Here is a 20,972-nt window from a genome sequence, read left to right on the forward strand (position 1 = left end):
ATTTTAGGATTGCTTGTTCTAGTTCTGTGGAAAATGCTGTTGGTATTTTGATAGGGATGGCCTTACATGTGTAGATTGCTTTGGGTAGGATAGACTTTTTAACAGTATTTGTTCTTCCAATCTATGGGCACGGAATATTTTTCCATTCCTTTATGTCGTCTTCAATTTCTTTCATGAGCGTTTTATAGTTTTCAGGGTACAGGTCTTTCACCCCTTTGGATAGGTTTATTCCTAGGTTTCACATTATTTTTGGTGTAATTGTAAATGGGATTGATTCCCTAATTTCTCTTTGCAGTGATGTAATCTATGTAAACCTAATTCTGGTTATATCATTTTGTGGCTTAAAATCTTGCCTGTGCTCATAGTATTAAATTAACATCCTATGATTTGTTTTATAGGCCCTTCTTCAATATGGTTTGAAGTTTCTCTCCCTTTCTCTAGTGTCATCTATCACTATATGTCTCCTCATTTTTTTCCCATTTTGTCTGTGGGCAGGCTAAATTAGCAGCCCCCTGTACCTCAGTTCACCTGGCATAGGTCACTGGTATGGTCTTTCTGAAATGCAAAAGTAATTTTATTATTTTCTGGATTAATAGCCACCAATGAAATGCTATCATTGTTATAACAAAGTGCCAGTATTTATTAATTTTAAAATCACTTATTAGGTCAACATTGTTGCCTTAACACATAATGTTATTTTGGTATGGAATGTTAATGTCCACCTGGTAGCTTAGTACATTCAACTTATCTTTCAAGATGTGGGTGAAACATCCCCCTCCCTGATAATCCCACAGTTTTATCAAGGGGTTCCTATTATACATTCCCTTAGGGCCTGCACACGCCTGTGGAATTCATTCATTCATTCATCAAAGGTTTATTGAATATCTACTGTGTACAAGGTCCTTGAGAGGCAAATTGAAGAAAATGTTTTGACCTACAAAAATGGCACTTTCACATAGTTAGAACTAATAAATAAAAATCTTTTTTCTCATGCAACTTTCATTCTTGGAAAGCAGGCAACAAATAGCAAAATGAATAGTAAAACATATCTTTTGTTAAATGGTGATAAATGTTAGGGGAAATAATAAAACAAGGAAAGGGAGCAGAGAGTCTTGGAGTGGGAGGGAAGGCTTTTTATAAACAGATATTTGGACAAGTATCTAAGGGAGAAGAGAGGATAAGACAGAGATACCTAAGAGAAAATTCAAAAGATTTGATGGGCAAATCTCTGGTGTATTTGAGGAATGTCAAGGAAGCTAGTGTATGACTTGAGTAAGATTAGTTTGGAGCAAAGTGGTAGGAAATAAGGCTGGACAGGTCTTTTGTTGTTGTTGTTGTTGTTGTGTGTGTGTGTGTGTGTGTTTAAGATTTTATTTATTTATTTGAGAGAAAGAGTGAGTAAGAGAGAGAGCACACGAGCAGGGGCAGAGGGAGAGGGAGAAACAGACTCCCTTGCTGAGCAGGGAGCCTGACTCAGAACTCGAACTCAGGGCTCTAGAATCATGACCTGAGTCAAAGGCAGCCACTTAATGGACTGAGCCAGCCAGGCTCCTGAGGCTGGAGAATTTAAAGAGACTAGATTTTTATAGGAATTAGAGGCCCTTATAAAAACTTATGCTTTTCTCTGTGAATGAGATGGCAAATCACTGGAAAAGGAAAAGCAGAAGAGTGATATATTTGATGTTCATTTGAAAGGAATATTTTGATTATTGTGTAGAGAACAGACTGAAAAGAGTAAGGGATGAGACCTCAGTAGGAAATTGGAGCACTCATCTATCCAAGAAATGAAGAAAACTTGAAGTAGGGTGGTGATGGTCCCGTTGTGAGAAGTGGTTGGAGTCTGGCTATATTTTTAAGGGAGAGCCAAAGGATTTGATGGCCAATTGAAAATGGAATGAAAGAGAAAGAGGGAAACAAGGATAATGTTGAGGTACTGGGATTGGGCAGCTGGATGGAAAGAATTTAAAGAGAACAGGTATGTGTGTGTGTGAGAGATGGAGAGAGAAAAGAGAGGAGAGGAGAGGAGAAGAAAGGAGAGGAGAGGAGAAGAGAGGGGAGGTGAGGAGAGGAGAGGAGAGGGGAGGAGAGGAGAGGAGAGGAGAGGAGAGGAGAGGAGAGAGGAGAGGGGAGGAGAGGAGAGGAGAGGGGAGGAGAGGAGAGGAGAGGGGAGGAGAGATCTGGTATATGATTTCAAACATGTTAAATCTGAGATGCCTTATAGATCCCCAAGTGCACATGTCCAATGGGCAGCTGGATGAATAATCTGGAAGTTGGAATTTAGGGTGGGTCTTCAGCATCTGATCTTTATAACCACAAAACTAGATGTTACCACCAAGATTCTGAACATAGGCAGGAAAGTAAGTATGTCTATGGATTAATACCTGGGAACCTCCAAAATTAAGTAATGAAAGGGATGAGGAGGAGTCGTTGAGGAGACTGAGAAGGAGTGGTTAACAGGATAGAAGGAAAAGTAAAATGGAAGCCAAAGCAAGAAGATGGTTCAAGGAGGGGAAACAGTTGGGTCAAACGCTGCTGGTAGGTGAGGCACATTGAAGACTAGAATCTGACTGTTGGACTTGGCATCCTGAGGCCATTAGTGATCTCAGTGAGAACACTGTTGGTGTATAGTGGGGATGAAAGCCCTGTTGCAGTGAGTTCAAGATAGATTAGAAGCAGACCTATAAATAAGCAACCACCCTACTTACGCTTATTATCTCAAGGTATAAGTGCTGTTTTCTTTTTTTTAAAAGGTTTATTTATTTATTTATGATAGACAGAGAGAGATAGAGAGAGAGAGGCAGAGACACAGGAGGAGGGAGAAGCAGGCTCCATGCCGGGAGCCCGACATGAGATTCGATCCCAGGACTCCAGGATTGTGCCCTGGGCCAAAGGCAGGCGCTAAACCGCTGAGCCACCCAGGGATCCCCATAAGTGCTGTTTTCATTCTCAAACGTGTTCCAGTTTGGATGTTAACTTAAATGTTCATACTAACTATATGGAAAACTCTTTCAACGGGCATTGCTGGAAGCCATAGCTGGAGGAACTGTGCTCAAGCAAAATTTTTTGTTTGTTTGAAAACATAGAAAACAATACAGAGTATTTGCTGATGAAAACAATCCCATACGGAGGCATAGATGGGTGATGTGGGAGATAAAGGAGAGAGGTCTGGGCTTGATGTTTTTGAAAAGGCGAGATAGAGTGTAGGGGCTTGGCCTTGTGTGGGAAGTTAGTAAATCCTTTGTAATGAGGGAAGACCGGGTACACTGTTTGTTACATTGCTTACATTATATTTTTGTTGTGGATTTGTTTTCCACATATTACAAACCTCGTAAGAGTAGTAGGTGTGAATGTCTTGTTCATTTTGTGGTAGGACTTTGTATTGTTCTATTTCTATTCCTTAGTGCAATGCCCGGCACACAACAGGTATGCCATAAATGTCTGAATGGAGCAAATGAAGGCACCGTGCTAAACCTGTGAATGCTTTATCTTCTCACTCAAGTTGGATTATCTCCATCAAATCTTGACAACCAGATTGATTTAATTGTGTTCCTCTTGTTTGGGCCCACAGATAGCCTGACCAACTGGTAGGGTTGATTGACGGGAATGGCTGTGTTTCTACCAAAATCAATGATGCTTTGTAGGAGTAAAATCAGTAACCTTTGCTGCATCATTTTTGCAGTGGTCCTGGTTATGGTTTCAACATGAATTTACTATTTGCTTCACCTTTGAGCTTTCTGAAAGCTATCTATTCTTCCTCAGAATACATTTGTTATTTTAACTTACTATTCGTACGTCATATATCATTATCTGGTATTATCTAACCAACCCAGTACATGGGAAGCTCTTCGAGAATGGGGACTGCACCTTCATTGCCTTTTTTTTTAAGATTTTATTTATTTATTTATGATAGTCACACACACACACACACACACAGAGAGAGAGAGAGAGAGAGAGAGAGAGGCAGAGACATAGGCAGAGGGAGAAGCAGGCTCCATGCACCGGGAGCCTGACGTGGGATTCGATCCCGGGTCTCCAGGATCGCGCCCTGGGCCAAAGGCAGGCGCTAAACCGCTGCGCCACCCAGGGATCCCCTTCATTGCCTTTTTAATTTTTTTTTCTCAAATTGCTTTGTACCATCGCTGGTTAGAAGACATGTCTTCACCACTGAATTAAAAATCCTTAGTCCAGGCCCTAGTGCAAGTTAGATGCCAAATAAATATTTGTTGAATGAATGACTCTGTGAATGAATGATTACTGTCTGTGGTGTATGTTCATGATGCACAGCCCAGATCTCCTTTCCTGTTTGATGTGCCTACCCCCAGCTCTTCATTGCTTTGCTCCTGGAAGCTCACACTTAAAATCTCTTCCAAAAGACTATCTCTGGGCCACTGGAGCTGCATCACCTAGATGCTCCAAGAACAGGGAGTCCTTGGGATTTTATGCATTCCCCTTGGTAACCAGTATCCGATGACTGAGATGCAAGAGTATGAAGGTCTATCTGTCTTGCAGTGCAAACTTGCTACTGAAATTTATACTCTAGAGCTCCCTGTGGGATGGGGGTAAGGCCAGGACTTTGCTCGGCTGATTAGCCTCCCTTTTCTTGCTTGCCTTGCCTCTTGTCGATTTCTCCCACGAACACTTCCTCAGTGAATCACTCGTATGCTCGCCCTTTTCTTAGGGTTTGCCTCTTGGCAACTTTACTTAAGATAGTGCATGTTTATAGTCAATTGATGTCAGGGTCAGGGAGTCGTATCCACACTCTCTCTCTCTGAGTGTTAAGTTCTGCTGTTGCAACTGGCACTTCCTGATAGTGTACGGTTTTATCTGACTGCCAACCAAAACTGTTAACTAAATTTGATATCTGATATGATTGTAGGGTAGGAAGTAGCTTTACCATTTCAGTAAATAATTGTTATTGAATTTAGTAAATATCTTTTGAATTACAGGTCTTTCTAACATCAAGTCAGAATGCATTTTTCTAAACTTTTCTACTCTTTTTATTTTTACACATCTCTGTTCTCCCTCCTAAGCAAGGATAACAGAGTTAATTGTATAATCAATTTTTTATATGATTGATTACAGCTTTCTTTTGTCTTCTTGTTGAATATAAATATCCATTTTCACATACTGAGTAAACCATTTATTATTATTATTGTTGTTTTTAGTGATTCAAAAAGAACACAAACTCCTTTATCTATAAAATGGGATTGGAAGTAATGTGTTTTAGAACTGAAAAGCACTTTAGTCAACAACTTCATTTTATAAGTGAGAACATTTGAGGCCCAAAGAGGTTGAGTAATTTGTTCAATATCACCCAGCTCGCTTAGCGGCGGAACAGGACTAACACCCTACTCCCAGGCTGCTGTGTTCTCCACTGCTCTACAAAATGCATATTTCTTATTCACAGAGTTGATATGAGGATTAGGGGCCACATCTGTGAAAAATAGATTTAGCCTTTGGAAAGAAAGATTCTGGATAGCTTTATGAAATCTTTATGAAAACCAATCTCATTTTAACCTTTTCTGTACAATTGTTAGTTTTGTTCAGTTTTATGTTATTTGCCCCAGGCTTCTTTTTGGCCAAGGACTAGATAATATACAATGCTTGATTTAAAAATCAATAGTAAGTATCTGAATTGTGTTAGAGGTATGAAATACTTCAGCTGGTTTCGAAGCTGGGAGCAGTTGCCGACAGCCTTCCAGAATGGCAATCATTTATGTACATGAGAAGTTTGCTATTCCTACTTTGCATATTAGGAATAAGGGCAGTTGGCTCCAAAGAAAAGAAGGAAGCATAAATTATATTTTGTTCAGCCTGGTAATACTGCCAAAGCTTGATGCAATGTGTCTTTAACAAACCATGAATTTGCTCTCCTGTGGAGCCACCATATCCTGCCTCCTTACAGCATAGTCAGGGAACCATTATACTAATCCACTGCACCTTCATATCTCTAGCAAGCACATGTAAGTGATAACTTGAATATTTATTTTGATGCAAGGTGTATAAATCTTCTCTATGTCACCTTGTAAAGTGAGAAAATTGTGACTTGCTCAACTTGGTTACTTTAATTGTTCAAGTTTGGTTCTTTCAGCCACAGCGTGCTTTAATATATGAATAAGAATCCTGTTTAATTTTTGTAGTAGACACAGTGATTTGTGTAGATTCATATATGCAGGGAAGATAAAATTTGAATACCAAAGGCTAAAGTAACTTTTATATATATTTTTAATTAGGTACGACTATATGCAAGACCCGATGCTATCAGAAGAGGATCTGGGGACTATGCTCTCCATATAACAAAGAGATTAATAGAATTTTATGAAGACTACTTTAAGGTGCCCTATTCCTTGCCAAAACTAGGTAAGTATTTTCTTGGTTATTTTATTGGAAGGGATCTCTGAAAGTAGAAATTTTTCTTCATGCATTTATTTGATATGTGAAAATTCCAAGAGTTTTTTTTTTAAGAGAATGAACATAAAAAATAATTCTTTCTGAAGAGGTAAAGTAAAACTTGATGTTTCCTAAATCTTGCCAAGAATTCCTCATAGGAATTAAGAAAGGCGTTATGTAAGTTTAGGTTTTCAAAAGAGAAGTAGCTATAATTCATTGACTGTGCGCTTGCCAACATCTCATTTAATCCTTGCAAGCAGTAGATGGGTAGGTACTGTTAGAACATTTTCTACTCAAGGGACTCGACATCCAGGGAATCTTTTATTCGCTCAGACAGCCAGTAAGTGGTGGAGCTGGGGTTTCAAGCTGTCTTGATGACTCCCAGAACTCTTTGGTGTTTTACACTGAGAGCACACTCACTGATTATTTTCTCTTTCCTAATTCTCAGATTTTGAACCAGAGTGTATCAGTTATTTCACATTATTTTTGTTCAGTCTTATTTCAGTACAGTTATAGCAAGTAGAATAAAAACAAAGGAGAAGGGAAATTGTATAATGGAGATTATGCTCAGAAAGAGTACTCTGTTGTTTCTTCCTTTTACAAAGACATTATGTGCAATAATTGTTTGTCAAAGGAATAAATGGATGAATTTTATTATCCTAAATTGAAGCTACCACTTTTGCAGGTGAGTGAACTATGACTTTCCAGGAAGTTAGAAAGTGTACGTATACCCATTAGAAATGCTGAAGTTGTTTCTCCTTCTCAGAAAACCTGTTTTGAAATCCTACATCACAGCAGTCTTTTGTTCTCCCCCCATCTTTTTGCCTTCCCAAGAACATTTTTGATCAGCATCCACATAAAAGTGATTGCTCATTGGCAAGAATAAAGTGCTTACCTGATCAAAACTGTTAGTATTTGAACCACAGGTTCCTCTCTCTGGAGAACTGGGCCTATTTTATTAAAGTAACTGCCTGCTGTGTAGCTGTTATTGGTCTTACAATGAATAGTTTAGAAAGTAGATAGAAGAGTTGATATTGTTACCAAAATGGGTGTGGCATCCAATTTTAGGGAGTAATATTACAAAATTCTGAGGTCTTTTCGAAGTATGTGCTCTTAGAATCCGTAAGATTTTATTTCAAATCACCAAACAAAATTTTATTTCAGAGGATCTATAGTTAGTTTAGTTTTGTTCTTTCTTTCTTTCATTCCCCCCCCCCTCTATATCAACTTCCCCATATGAATCTGTTACCCTGAAATCTCTCTGGTAGGCACCCAAGGCAGGAAGGACTATCTGACCTCATTTGCTTGGGAGGTGGCTCTGTTCTCTACTCCAGGTAAAACCAGCTGGGAACTTCGCAGCTTGACCCTAATGTAAAATTCACAAGTGCTTATGTTGCAGGTTCAGCGAGAGGAATAAAATGTGGATCTTTGTCCCTTTCAGACCAGTAATTAGTAGAGGAACTCAATTTATAACTTCAGGGGGTTCCATGTAACTGTCAGCTTGCAGCAGGAAGCATTTCTGTTCCTCTCTTTCACTCACAATTGAACCATACAGGCTTTCATCTGGTAGAAGAGAGCTTTGTTCACTGTTACTATTACTTGTTAAGCTCCTTGTGGTGTATATAATTGAATGATTTGACTTACCTCAGAATACTCCTTTGTAGGTATCTAGGGGAGTTACCACAGCCTTTGGCACTTTATAAAATCCTATTTAAAGTTCTACCAATTTCATATGTCTATAGATATTTAGATTATAAAATAATGAATTTATGAGTTTGTTTTCCAAATACTCCCTATATAAAATTCCTAAGCACAGAAGCATGTTTCCAAATCCTTAGTTTCCATTGTATTTCATGAATAAATAAGTTTTATTGAAACCGACCATCTTTCTTAATGGTGTAGGTAGATGTGTCCTAGATGTCAGTTGCATCTGCCTGGACCCTTTAGGTCTACCTAGGATGGTTTCCAAGACCTATATCTCCCTCTCTCCCTCCTCTCTTCTATCTTTCCTTCCGTTCTTCCTCCCTTGCTTCCCTTCCTCCCTCCTTCCTTCCCTCATTTATTTAATAAGCACTTTTGAGTGCCTCCCTGTAGGCACTTTTCTACATGATGGGGATACAGCAGTGAATAAAAAAAGGGCAAAAGCCCTTTCCTCCTGGGGCTTACATCCTGTTAGGTAGAGACAGACATTGGAGCAATTATTTACACATATAGTATATCAGATGGTGATAAGTGCCCTTACAAATAAGGCTGGAATGGAGGTATAAGAAGTGTAGGGGGTGGATGAGGCAAAAGGAAGGGAGCCAAAATTTTAAAATAAATGAATACAGGAGGCTTCATTGGGAAGTTGACTCTTGAGCAAAGAATTTAAAGGAGTGAAGGAGCAAAGCCAAATGGATATTGTGGAACAAGTATCTAAGCGTAGAGGCAGAGGGAACAAAGTGCCCAGACTTGGAGATGGGAGCTTGCTGGTATATTTGAGGAACCCAAAGAGGCAAGAATGACTAGAACAGAGTGAGTATGTGGGTGAGAAAGGAGATGAGTTCAAGGAAGGAGTAATGGGTGGGTAGTGGATGTAGAGCCAGCAGGCCATTGGAAGGACTCTGGCTTTTTCTTTTCTTTTCTTTTCTTTTCTTTTCTTTTCTTTTCTTTTCTTTTCTTTTCTTTTCTTTTCTTTTCTTTTTTTTCTTCTTTTCTTTTCTTTTTTTTCTTTTCTTTTCTTTTCTTCTTTTTTTTTCTTTTCTTTTCTCTTTTTTTCTTCTCTTCTCTCTTTTCCTTTCTTTTCTTTCTTTTCTTTTCTTTTTTTTCTGGGTGAGATGGAATTCTGTTGGTCAGTTTTCAGCACAGCCTTTACAACAATACTAGCTCTGAGGTTGAGAGACCCTAATGTGGGGGAAATGACAGAGCATGAAAAACAGATAAGAGGCTTCGGCAAAATTCAGGCAAAATATGATGGTTGCTTAGACTGAGATGTTAATAGTGAGGTAGTTGGAAGTGGTCCAGTTCTGGATATATATTGAAAACAGAGACAAAAATATTTCCTGATGAACAGAATGTAGGATGTGAGAGAGAGAAAGACCAAGGACAGCTCCAAGGTTTGGGTTTTGTTTTGTTTTTGGCTTGAGAATGAGAAGGATGGAATTGTCTTTTACTGAGACAGAATGATTGTGGAAGGAGATGTTTTTTGAGACTGATGGGTCTGTTAAACACTTAAGTAGCACCTTGATGTCCGGAAGGATTTCAAATGGACAACTGAATTATAAATATGGAGTTTGGGCGAGTAATCTGGCTAGATTTGCCAGCATATAATGATATAGAAAGCTATGAGGTTGGATGGGCTCACTACGGTTGTGAGAGCAGATAGAAAGGAGAATAGGAACAAGGAGGGACTGATCCAGTGCTTAGAGGTTAAGGACATTAAGAGCCAGTAAAGGCTGCAGAGAAGGAGTAATTGGTTAAGACATGAAGAAAACAGGAGTCTGCTGTTATTTCTGGGCATCTAGTGAAGAATTTCAAAAATAAGCAGGTGGTAAACTGTGGTAAGTCAAGTTGGATGAAGAGTGAGAATCGACCACTTAATGGTCCCAACCATGTGAACATCATAGTGACTTTGACAGGAGCAGTTTCACGCCGGGCAAAGGCCTGATGAGTGTGTTCAAGAACAAACGGCGGTGGGCCTGGGTGAGGATACAGTGACTAGAGACAATTTAGACTATGGATCAACACTTCTGAAAATTCCCCATGGGGAATATTTCTCTGGGAATAGAGGAGAAGGGAGAAATATTTGTACTCTAACTAGTACTGCTCACCCTGGGTAAGAGCTGTTTCTATGGTCTGGTAGCTTGCAGATCTCAGATCAGTCCCTGTTCGAAACCATGTCAAGGGAAACACGGAACTTGCCTTTCTTTGATTTGCATGAGAAAACCAAAAAATCAAAACAAGTAAGAAAACCCTCTGCCTGTTACCCTAATACCACTAAAGCTTTGGAGGTGATGTGTGCCTCTGTGAATGCAGGGTGTTGCACTGCAAATGAAACCAAACAGACTCATAAAATGTAATATTGGATCTTCCATTCCTTAAAAGTCACTTTGCTGTTCTGTCATAAATTCTGCAATATCTTCTCTCTCCCAAGTTCTTTTTCATGTCTAATGCTGAATTGTTTAACTTCCTCTGCTGTGGCATCATCTCGTGCTAGCTCATCTCTAAGGATTTGAGTTTCCACTCCAAGTAGTTTATCAGAATGGTTCCCTAAGAGGAATTCTCATGCTTGTTGTTAGGACAGTAATTTATTCTCCTTGTTGCATAGAGATACTCTTTTAGCATTTTAAGCCAAAATAGGCAGCCATCGTGCACTGTATGAGGATTTGTTTGTAAAATCTCTAAATTACATAATTAAAACTTATTTGTATGAGGTTTGTAGAGATTTCCTCTTTCTTTGTCAGGTTATAATGAGACGTATAGAGTCTAGAGGAGGCAATACAGGAAACCTTTCTATAACCATGTGCCCTGTTTTCCCAAGAACTCTCAGAGGCATGGAGGTTTACTTCAAAACAAGGTTATTGTAAATACATAAAGATTTAAGCTATCTTTCCTCTTATCTCAAAAACATTTTCACAGCTACAAGAATGCACGGGTTTTTATTTACAAAATATGGGCCACTTTTAAGGACTTTGTACATCCTAACCCATTTAATTTTTTTTCCCACAGCCTTTTGAGGGTAGTACCTGTTATTTTCTCATTTTCCGGCTGAGGAAATTTAGGGACTAAGTGACTACGTAATGTACTCAGTTCACACAGCAGGAATTAGTGGATTTATAATTCAAGCCAAGCTATCTGGCTCCAGAGCCTTGAGATTCTGCTGAAACAGATTCCAGAAATTGAGAATTCAGGGAGTTAAATATGAGTCACCCTAATAAACTAGGTAATCTGATTGCTAGAGGAACAAATGTCATAGCTATTTTTGTTAATTTCATATTGATGTTAAAAATAATATATTGTCCTCGTAGAAAATTTGGAGATGCATTAAAATTAAAGAAGCACACGTTTTATAACTTACAAGGTCATCAACTAGCAGGAGAATATTTGAGTATTTTATTTTATTATTTTATTTTGATGTCAATATAATTAACATACAGTATTATGTTAGTTTCTGGTGTACAACATAGTGATTTAACACTTCCATACATCCCCCAGTGGTCATCAGGACAAATGCACTCCTTCATCGTCATCTTTTATTTCACCCATCCCCCACTCTAGATTTGAATATTTTATTTTATTTTATTTTAAAGATTTTATTTATTTATTCATGAGAGACACAGAAAAAGAGAGAGGAAGAGACACAGGCAGAGGGAGAAGCAGGCTCCATGCAGGGAGCCCGACATGGGACTCGATCCCAGGTCTCCAGGATCACACCCTGGGCTGAAGGCAGTGCTAGACTGCCGAGCCACACGAGCTGTTCTATTTGAATATTTTAAATGTTTTATCATCATTGCTGCTTTATAAGTTAATTAGGTGGCAGATCAAGTGACTCAGATTTGTACTGGAGTATTTTGTTATTCATACTATTTATATTTCAATTAATTATGGCAGATAGTTTTTAGTTTCCTTTTCTTGCTATTTTATAATTTGTAAATCAATAAGTTTTGTAAAGGAGTTTGCTTGATTGCTTCTTTTCAGTACACTGTGCTTTTATGAAGAATTCATTACCTACTTGGCACAGTGCTGTGATTGTAGAAGGAGCCACAGGTATTTTGTAACAAGAATTTCTGGCCTCAAGGAGATTGTGGTTTTGTTGAGGAGAGAATACAATATTTACTGAAATTAATGGATGAGAGACTCACACAATAGGAAATATAAACAAGCACTGAAATTTTGTAGAGCAAAAATATAGTACCATGTTAAGTTAAGAATGTGGGATCGTTGCACAATGCTATAGGCATGAAATGCACATAAAAAGAAGCTTTATCTTTACTTGAGTCCTGAAAAAAAGAAATACATTTAATCGGAGGTAGAGAAGAGCGGGGAGAAGTCATTTTGAGAATTATGTACGAGGGAAAGCCCATGGATACTGTAGGCTTTATGTATCATGTTGATAGAGTCTATTTATTTTTCTATAATGGGATAAATTATGGGATAAAATGCCCTGTTGAAGCTCATGAATAGGAGAGAGTAGTTTGGATGATAGAGTTTTAAGCTATCAAGATACATTCACTTTTTTATTGTAGTGTGGTGGTGGTGGTGGTGGTGGTGGTGGTGGTGATGATGATGAAGATGATAATGGGCTATTTGCAAGTAGTAAAGCTTTGGAGATTTTCCCTTCATAAAATATTTGTGTTGACTGCTAAGTATTTCACTCTCTGTGGTTATATATCTTTTTTCTTTATTTTGTATTATTTTAAAATATTTATTTATTTATTTATTTATTTATTTATTTATTTATTTGAGAGAGAGAGAGAGAGAGAACGATTGAGTGGGAGAAAGAGCAGAGGGAAAGGGACAAGCAGACTCCCTGCTGAGTGTGGAGCCTCAGGTGGGGGTTCGATCCCTCCACTACCCTGAGATCATGACCTGAGCTGAAATCAAGAGATGGACACTTAACTGAGCCACCCAGGTATCCCGTATCTTTTTTCTTTAAGTAGTGGATATATTTGTTGTTTCTAATTTGAAATGATAATTATATAATCCTGCTTCCATCTTAGTTTTGCAACTCATACTTCAGTTATTATTTGTGACTTAATGTTTTTTAAACTATGACTTTTTTTTTTTTACTTTGCTTTTGTTTAGGTAAACATCCAGTGCATATGTTTTGTTGACTCAAGTAATACTGCTTTTAAAAATACAATCTCTAGAGTTTCTTTATGTAGGCTGGTCTAATTATGTATAATCTCAATTTACTCCCAAAATGCTTTGTTCAACCAGGATTCCTAAAATATTTGAAATTATACTGGATCTGTTTAATTATATGGTTTCCTAGTGGAAACTAGCATAAGCCTCTCCCTGTGGATTAACATTCTAGTACATTGCTGAGGGGTCAGATGAGGGAGTATTTTGCCTTCCGGGTTACTACATAGTGTAGAGAAATGAGTTTCCTAAGTGCCTATCCTTTCTTCCCTCTTTAGAATCAAATAAATATAGTGTCTCCCTATTTTATAAAGGTAATTCATTTCTAAAAAAAAAAAAAAGCCTTCATATGGTGATTTTCTTGTAAACCAAAAGAACAGTTATCATTTCAAAGGAAAATATTTTGTGTATAATCCTAACCCCCATTCTAATAACCATTTATAGTAAAACAACACCAAATCCTATTAAAGTGGACACAGTTACTTCAATATATTACAGTTATTTTAACACAATTTAACGAGGCATTTTCCCCTTCATTAATTATTCCATAATATGGCCACTTAACTGTTCTTGTTAAGCTATTTTGCAGCTATTATATGTTATATACTTCCAAGACTATACTAACAAAGCATATATATGATATTCAGTGTTTATGATATTTAATCACTAATGCAAAAAAAGAGAAACAGAACAGTAAAGAAGAAAGAAATCAATGAAACAAAGCATTTTAGTGAGAATGATGCATGAGATTATTACCGCTGTAAACTAGCAAACTACAAGTACGCTGAGTGGAGAATTTAATACAACAAAAACCACTTATAGAACTGGATTAATTAATTCAACAAGCATTCATTGAGCACTTACTATGTGTATTGTACTTAGCAATGATAATAAATGGCCTCTTCCAATAGGGGCTTAAAATCTAGTTGAAGAGATGGTTTTGTATTATTTTGCTACTTTATCAGTATTGTTCCATGTTCAGTTTGCTTACTACCCTCCTTCCTCCTTTTCCAGTTTTAAGAATTTCAAACTTTCAAAACTCTGGATTTACTCCTCAGTAGATCTTCACTGATTCAATCAGGGTTTGTAAAAGATTGCTTATCCCCCAAATAAATGCAATTTTAGAAAGTGCCTAAATTAATCAGGGCCTATTTATAAGGAGACCTCCAAGGCATTGTTGCACATTTTTCAACAGAGGTAGTTGGCCCTTACAAGTTGGCTAACTTGTAAGTCAGGAAATAACTCCTTCCAGTGTTTTTATACGTAGCCATTGCCTAGGCCTTGTGCCATATACTCTGTATTCTTTCCTGTTACTATAGGGCAGGTGGTGTTACTCCAGCTCTGGACACCTCCTCCTTTGTGCACCTGATCCCTTCCTCTCTCACCTGCTCAAGGATATCCCTTCAGCAGTTTTCCCTTCTCACTCCTGATTCTTTAATTTTCTCTGTTGGCTCTTTCCCCAATGGCATTAAAAATATGGTGCTGTTTCTCTCAACCACACACATACACACTCACTCCAGCTACTGCACCATTCTCTCTTTCCTTTTACAGCTGAACTGTTTGAAAGTATTGTCCCTCTGCACTGACTCCAATGTCTCTCTTTCTTTTGTCTCTTGAATGCCCTCTACTTCAGGCTTTTGCCCCAACACTGTACAAACACAGTTCTTGCCAAATTCAGTAATGCCGCCATATTGCTAAATCCATCGGTCAGTTTTCAGTCCTCTTGAGCTGTCAGCAGCTTCTCACAGTTGTTCTCTCCAACTCCTTGAAACACATATTTCTCTTGTCTCTCTGGATAACACATTTTCATTTTTTTAAGAATTTTTTTTTTGCCAACTTACTGGCCATTCTTTCCAACTCTATTTTTTCCCTCTCTTCCCCTCTCCAGATAATTCATATTAGAGTATCTCAGGACTCGGGTTTTGGATCTTTTCTCTTTGCTATCTACATTGCTGGTGACCTCATCCACCCTCCTGGCTTTAAATATCATCTGTTGATACCAATGATTTCCAAATTTACTGATCCTGCTGGGTGCTCTTCTCCACTCCAAACTTCTTCATTCTACTGACTATGTAACATCTGCATTTGGTTGCCTAATGAGTATCTCCACTTACTATGTTCATGTTGGGGCTTCAGATCTCATACCACTACTTTGCTTCTTCATAGTCTTCCTCATCTTAAGAAGGGGCAACTTTTTTCCTTCAAAAGTTGTTTTGGCAAAAAAGATCGGAACTATGATCTTTTTCTCTCATGTTACATGCCCAAACCATCAACAAATCTTTTTGGCTTCATATACTACATATAACTGGAGTCTGACCACTTCTCATCATTTCCATGGTTACTACTCTTGTTCCAGCCTCTATGCTTTCTTGCCTGGGTCATGAGTCTAGCCTAAATGAAAGGTGAGATTCGTGGCATGAGAACCTGAGATCTTTGAATTTACTTGTTTCTTATGAAGGACATTGGACTTGTCTCATGATGTTGCTCTCATGCTCAAACATTCCATTGGCTTCCCATTAGTAATAGAGTAGAATCCAGAACCCTTCCATTGTCCTGCAGACCTCTGTGGATCTGGCCCCTTGCTCCTATTCTGACCTCATCTCCTCCTTCTCTCCTACTCATTCTCCCTGTTTCAGATACAGTGCTCTCCTTGCTTTTTCTGCACAATACCAAGCATGCACCAGTTTTGGGCCTTTGCTCTATACAACAAAAACCACTTATAGAACTGGATTAATTAATTCAACAAGCATTTATTGAGCAATTACTATGTATATTGTACTCAGCAATGATAATAAATGGCCTCTTCCACTAGGACTTAAAATCTAGTTGAAGAGATGGTTTTGTATATTTTGCTACTTTATCAGTATTGTTCCATGTTCAGTTTGCTACAACCCTCCTTCTTCCTCTCATGTTAGCTCTATGCATAGCTGAAAGATCACCTTTTCCAGTGAGGTTTTTTTGACCCTTCTATTTAAAATGCAACCTTACTGATTATTTCTTATCTCCTTTCTGATTTCACTTCTCTCCAAAACACTTTCTATTGTCTCCCTTAGCATATATTTGTGTTTTATTTGTTATCTGTCTCCATGTAGGCCTGACCCCCACCCCAAATGTAAGCTCTATGAGAGCAGACATTTTTATCTGTTCACTGCTCTGTTTCCTCTGCCTAGAACAATGCCTGGCCCAATGTAGGCACTTAATAAATTCTTGTTGAGTGAATGAGCAATTGCCAATTTCTTCCTGTTTTAACCATCTTCACATTGGAGAGAAGGCCAAGCTTTGGCTGCTTTGTGAATCAAATAAAATATGATTTATTTTTCAGTAGCATAAACAAAGAAATAATGGTAATAAACCTTATAACCTTCTAAGGAAATTCTTTTTTTTTCTTTTGTAAATGCAAGTGGAAAGGATGAAAGATGAGTTAGCTATAGCTACAGACACTTTCTCATTAAGGATTCATGTAAAGGAAGTTGTTGGTGAAAAATGGGTGAGTTCATATCTAGAAGAAGTATTGAACTTTTGGTTTATTAGCATGGCAATTCTGGAGGGAAGGAGGCTATTAAGAAGCTATACTTTGTACCTGGAATGATTTTGCAATCTAAAAATGAAATAACTATCTAGTTACCTATCAGCTCTTTTTTTTTAAGATTTTATTTATTTATTCATGAGACAGAGAGAGAGAGAGGCAGAGACACAGGCAGAGGGAGAAGCAGGCTCCCTGTGGGGACCCTGATGCAGGACTCGATCCTGGGACCCCGGGGTCACACCCTGAGCCGAAGGCAGACGTTCAACCACTGACCAGGCATTCCTCTATCAGCTCTTTTCCCTCTTATTGTTCATTGAAATGAAAACAATATTTATTCATGAATTTGACATCATTGACTATCTACTATCTACTGGACACTATTCTATTAGGTACTGGAGAATCAGCAGTTAACAAAGAGACAACAATCCCTCTCCTCACTGGGCTTTTATTTTAGTAAAAGAGAGAGGCAAATGATATATAAATATATAGTGTGAAAAAGTGATAACTGCTATACAGAAAATAAGGCAGAGAAGAAAGTGTCAGAAATGCTGGTGGTTGCAGCAAGGCATTACCTTGCTGAAATGAGGACACGTGATTCAAAATCTGAGAGTGAGGGTATCCTGAGGAGGAGGGTGTCTGACATGTCGAAGAAATAGCAAGGAGACCAGTGTGCCTGGAGCAAAGTGAATGACTGAGGGTGGCAGTTGATGACGTCTGTGAGGAAATAGGGCCAGGTTGTGAAGGAACTTGTTGGTTGGCCATTGAAAGACAGGCACTTTTATTCTGAGCAGAGGCATTGCTTTAGTCTTCTCAGGCTGCCATAGCAAAATACCATAGATGGTGGGGGGTGGGGCGGGGCTTAAATATCCCAAATTTATTTTCTCACTGTTCCGGAGGCTGGAAATCTGAGATCAGGGTACCTGTATAGTCCAGTGCTGGTGAGAGATCTCTTCCTTGCTTGCAGATGACCACCTTCCTGCTGAGAACAAGCTTTCTGGTGTTTCTTCTTGTAGGGGCATTTTCCCATCACAAAGACACCCCCCCACCCCCCACCATGACCTCATTTAAATGTAATTATCTCCCTTCCAAAGGCCTTATCTCCAAATACCATTACACAGGGAGTTAAGGCTTCAGCACATGAATTTTGGGAGGAGGATACAGTTCAGTCCATAACAGGTATAAGCTGGCATGACTTCCTTTTTTAAAAAAAAATATAAATATAAATAAATAAATAAATAAATAAATAAATAAATATTTTATTTATTTATTCCTGAGACACACACACACACACACACACACACACACACAGAGAGAGAGAGACAGGCAGAGGGAGAAAGAAGCAGGCTCCATGCAGGGAGCCCAACGCGGGACTGGATCCTGGGTCTCCAGGATCATGCCCTGGGCCGAAGGCGGCACTAAACTGCTGAGCCACCCAGGGATCCCTTTTTAAAAAATATATTTATTTATTTATTTGAGAGAGAGTGAGAGCGAGAGAGTGAGCACAAGTGGGAGGAGCAGAGGGAGAGGGGGAGCCTCAAGTGAACTATGCTCTGACTGTGGAGCCTGACGTGAGGCTCAGTCTCATGACCCTGAGATCATGATCTGAGCCAAATCCAAGAGTCAGACGTTTAACTGGCTGTGCCACCCAGATGCAGGTGCCCCTGGCATGGCTTCCATTTTTAAGGGATCACATTGGCTGCCTCATGTAGAACAGACTGTTGCGGGAAGGGTTGGGGGTGGCAAGGCCAAAGCAGAGAGAAGCTACTGCATTAGTCTGAGAAATAATGTATTGGACCACTGAGTGGTGACAGTGGAGATGGTGAGAAGCGGGCAGATTTTTGACAAATTTTGAAAGGAGGTTCAACAGGGCTTACTACATTACAATAGGACTTCAAATGAAGGTTTGATGTCAGTTCCTCTCAACTAGAGTTTAGAAGATTATGACAAGCTTGAAAAACTCTGAGCTTTCATTTTTTTCCCCTGTGGCTTACTTTCCTATGTAGCTACAGTGAAAGGGAGCAATCTTTCTATGCCTCTTTCTTTCTTGGTTATTTGAAATTTGCATAGCAAGGTAAACAATTTATATTTTTTGTGTTTTCTAGACAGAGCAGCTGTATTTAGAACAAAATAATGGCTATAATAATCCTTTTCTAGGAATGAGTTGCTTCCTTCACTGGCCATTGGTCAGTCTGGAGTTAATTATAGCCAAATAGCAACCCAAAACCCTAGAGAAAGGGAGGAACATTTCATTAAAGTCTAGGCTGGGGATTACTGCTGACAGAAGCACTGACAATCAGGCGATTTTAAAAGAAAGGTGACCATTTCCATAAACTTTAGAGCTAAAATAGCTTATGTTGAGATCAGAAGGTTTTTCAGAATAGCTTCATTTCAAGAAACTGAAACTGAGGGATAGTTATGTAAATTAAGGTTAAGCTTCTAAAAGTCAATTAAGGCAAGATGCTCTGTAAGACAGAAATAGTCAAAATACATTTTTTTCTTTGCTTTGTTCCAGTGTATTTGTTCTTTATCCAGTTCAGAACTTCTAAAATGTTTCCACTGTAAAGATATGCAGTGATTACTTCCTAATTGGTTATCATTTTGAAGGATTAGGAACTTTAAGTGGTAATCCTGATCAGAGCATCCCTTTACCTTTGGCATTAAGGTCTTTTGATCTTATCAGATAATGAAGGGTAATAAAAATCCTTGCTGTAAACTAAGGAATATCTACGTGTAATTTCATAGGGTGGAAAGCTCATGGCTGTTGTAACCTGAGAAGGGTGTACTTTGTTTACTCCATTGTGTGATGTAGGAGATGGGTCCTCGTCAAATCCATCAAACCATATCAAATTCAACTTAGATGTATTTTGACAGATTTTTGCAAGAAAAGAGAACCTTAGGAAAAAGTTCTAGCTAATGTACAAATGATGTTATTATTTGGAGATTGAATTATTATTATAAAAACAGCTATTTTTTAAAGTTTAAAAATTGCGACTCTCTTCACGATGACATTGGGAGATCCAGGATCGGGACTGAGACTTTTGGAGATTTCACATAAAAAATATGCTACTCATCCACCTTTTAGTGTTAAAATCTTTCATTACTGTCTGTGAGAATTTTGATGCTGCTGCTTATGGACTTTGAAATGTAAAACAGACTGAAGTATAAAACAAACCTTAGCCTGTAAAGGAGGTTGCAATACACAAACAGAGCGAATCCAATATGGTAGTTGTAAATGGAGCCTTTAGGGCATTTCTGAAGCTTTTTAAAGGGTAATTTTAAAAGAGAGGGTGAGTCCCATATGCCATTTTTCAGTTGGAAGAATTTTAATGGTTTGTAACTTAGATTTATTCTTTATTGGCTTTATTTTTTTTCTTTATGGATTCTGTCTTTGTATGGGAAATAACTCACGAATGACCTAGAGTGTGTCTTCAACAGTATAGAATGAGAAGTTTTTAAGCTTTTAAATTATTTAGCATTTCTTTTTACTTTACAGACTGAAAAATAGTCACTTTGAGCTTTAAAATAATTGGTAGGTTGATAATGTTTAGGATCATTTAGCTTCTTAAGTACATTGAGAGGTAGCCTGTCAATTTTTATTAAGATTAGTAAAGTCAGCTGGTACATAGTATGAAACTTGATGAGCCAAATTTCTCTAGTGGACAAAACCGACACATCGTGTCTGTATCAGAAATTTGGTTAGACCCCAAATCATAATTTCTTTCATCTGTTGCTAGGAATGAGATGTATCTCCTTCAAATTCGTATGTTGAAGCTCTAACTCTCAATGTGACTGTACTTGGAGATCAGAGGCAATTAAGAGGTAATTTGGAGGTTATAAGAATAGAGTCTTAATGTAATAGGATTAGGACTTTAGAAGAGTCCTAATATGATAGGATTAGGACTTCATAAGAGGAAAAAAGAGATCTCTCTGTGTCTTTCATGTGAGGTCATGGTGGCTGTCTACAATCCAGAAAGAAAGCTCTCACCAAAACCTGACAACATGACTTTGGATTTCTAGCTTCCAGAACTATGACGAAATTTATTTCTGTTGTTTAAGCCATCCAGTCTGTGGTATTTTGTTATGGCAGCCCAAGCTGACTAATAATCCTATGGGTAGGTAACTTTCAGTACTGTTTGTTTAGGTTTGTAGTGGGATGCCAATGAAGACATGGCTAAAGTAAAGATCCTAGCCCACACTTGAATTATTCAGGCCTTCC

General features: G+C 38.3%; 1 protein-coding gene across 1 annotated transcript in view; it reads left to right on the plus strand.

Annotated features, from left to right (window-relative positions):
* The window catches only part of TRHDE (thyrotropin releasing hormone degrading enzyme), a 366,839-nt gene that overhangs the window by 104,840 nt on the left and 241,027 nt on the right, over positions 1 to 20,972 (plus strand). Inside the window, exon 4 of the mRNA XM_055328866.1 lies at positions 6,234 to 6,360. Within this exon, the coding sequence (XP_055184841.1) occupies positions 6,234 to 6,360 (127 nt within the window). The remainder of the gene's footprint in view (positions 1 to 6,233; positions 6,361 to 20,972) is intronic.

The sequence above is a fragment of the Nyctereutes procyonoides genome, unplaced genomic scaffold, assembly GCF_905146905.1.
Source record: "Nyctereutes procyonoides isolate TBG_1078 unplaced genomic scaffold, NYPRO_anot_genome, whole genome shotgun sequence".
In the NCBI taxonomy this organism is placed as follows: domain Eukaryota; kingdom Metazoa; phylum Chordata; class Mammalia; order Carnivora; family Canidae; genus Nyctereutes; species Nyctereutes procyonoides.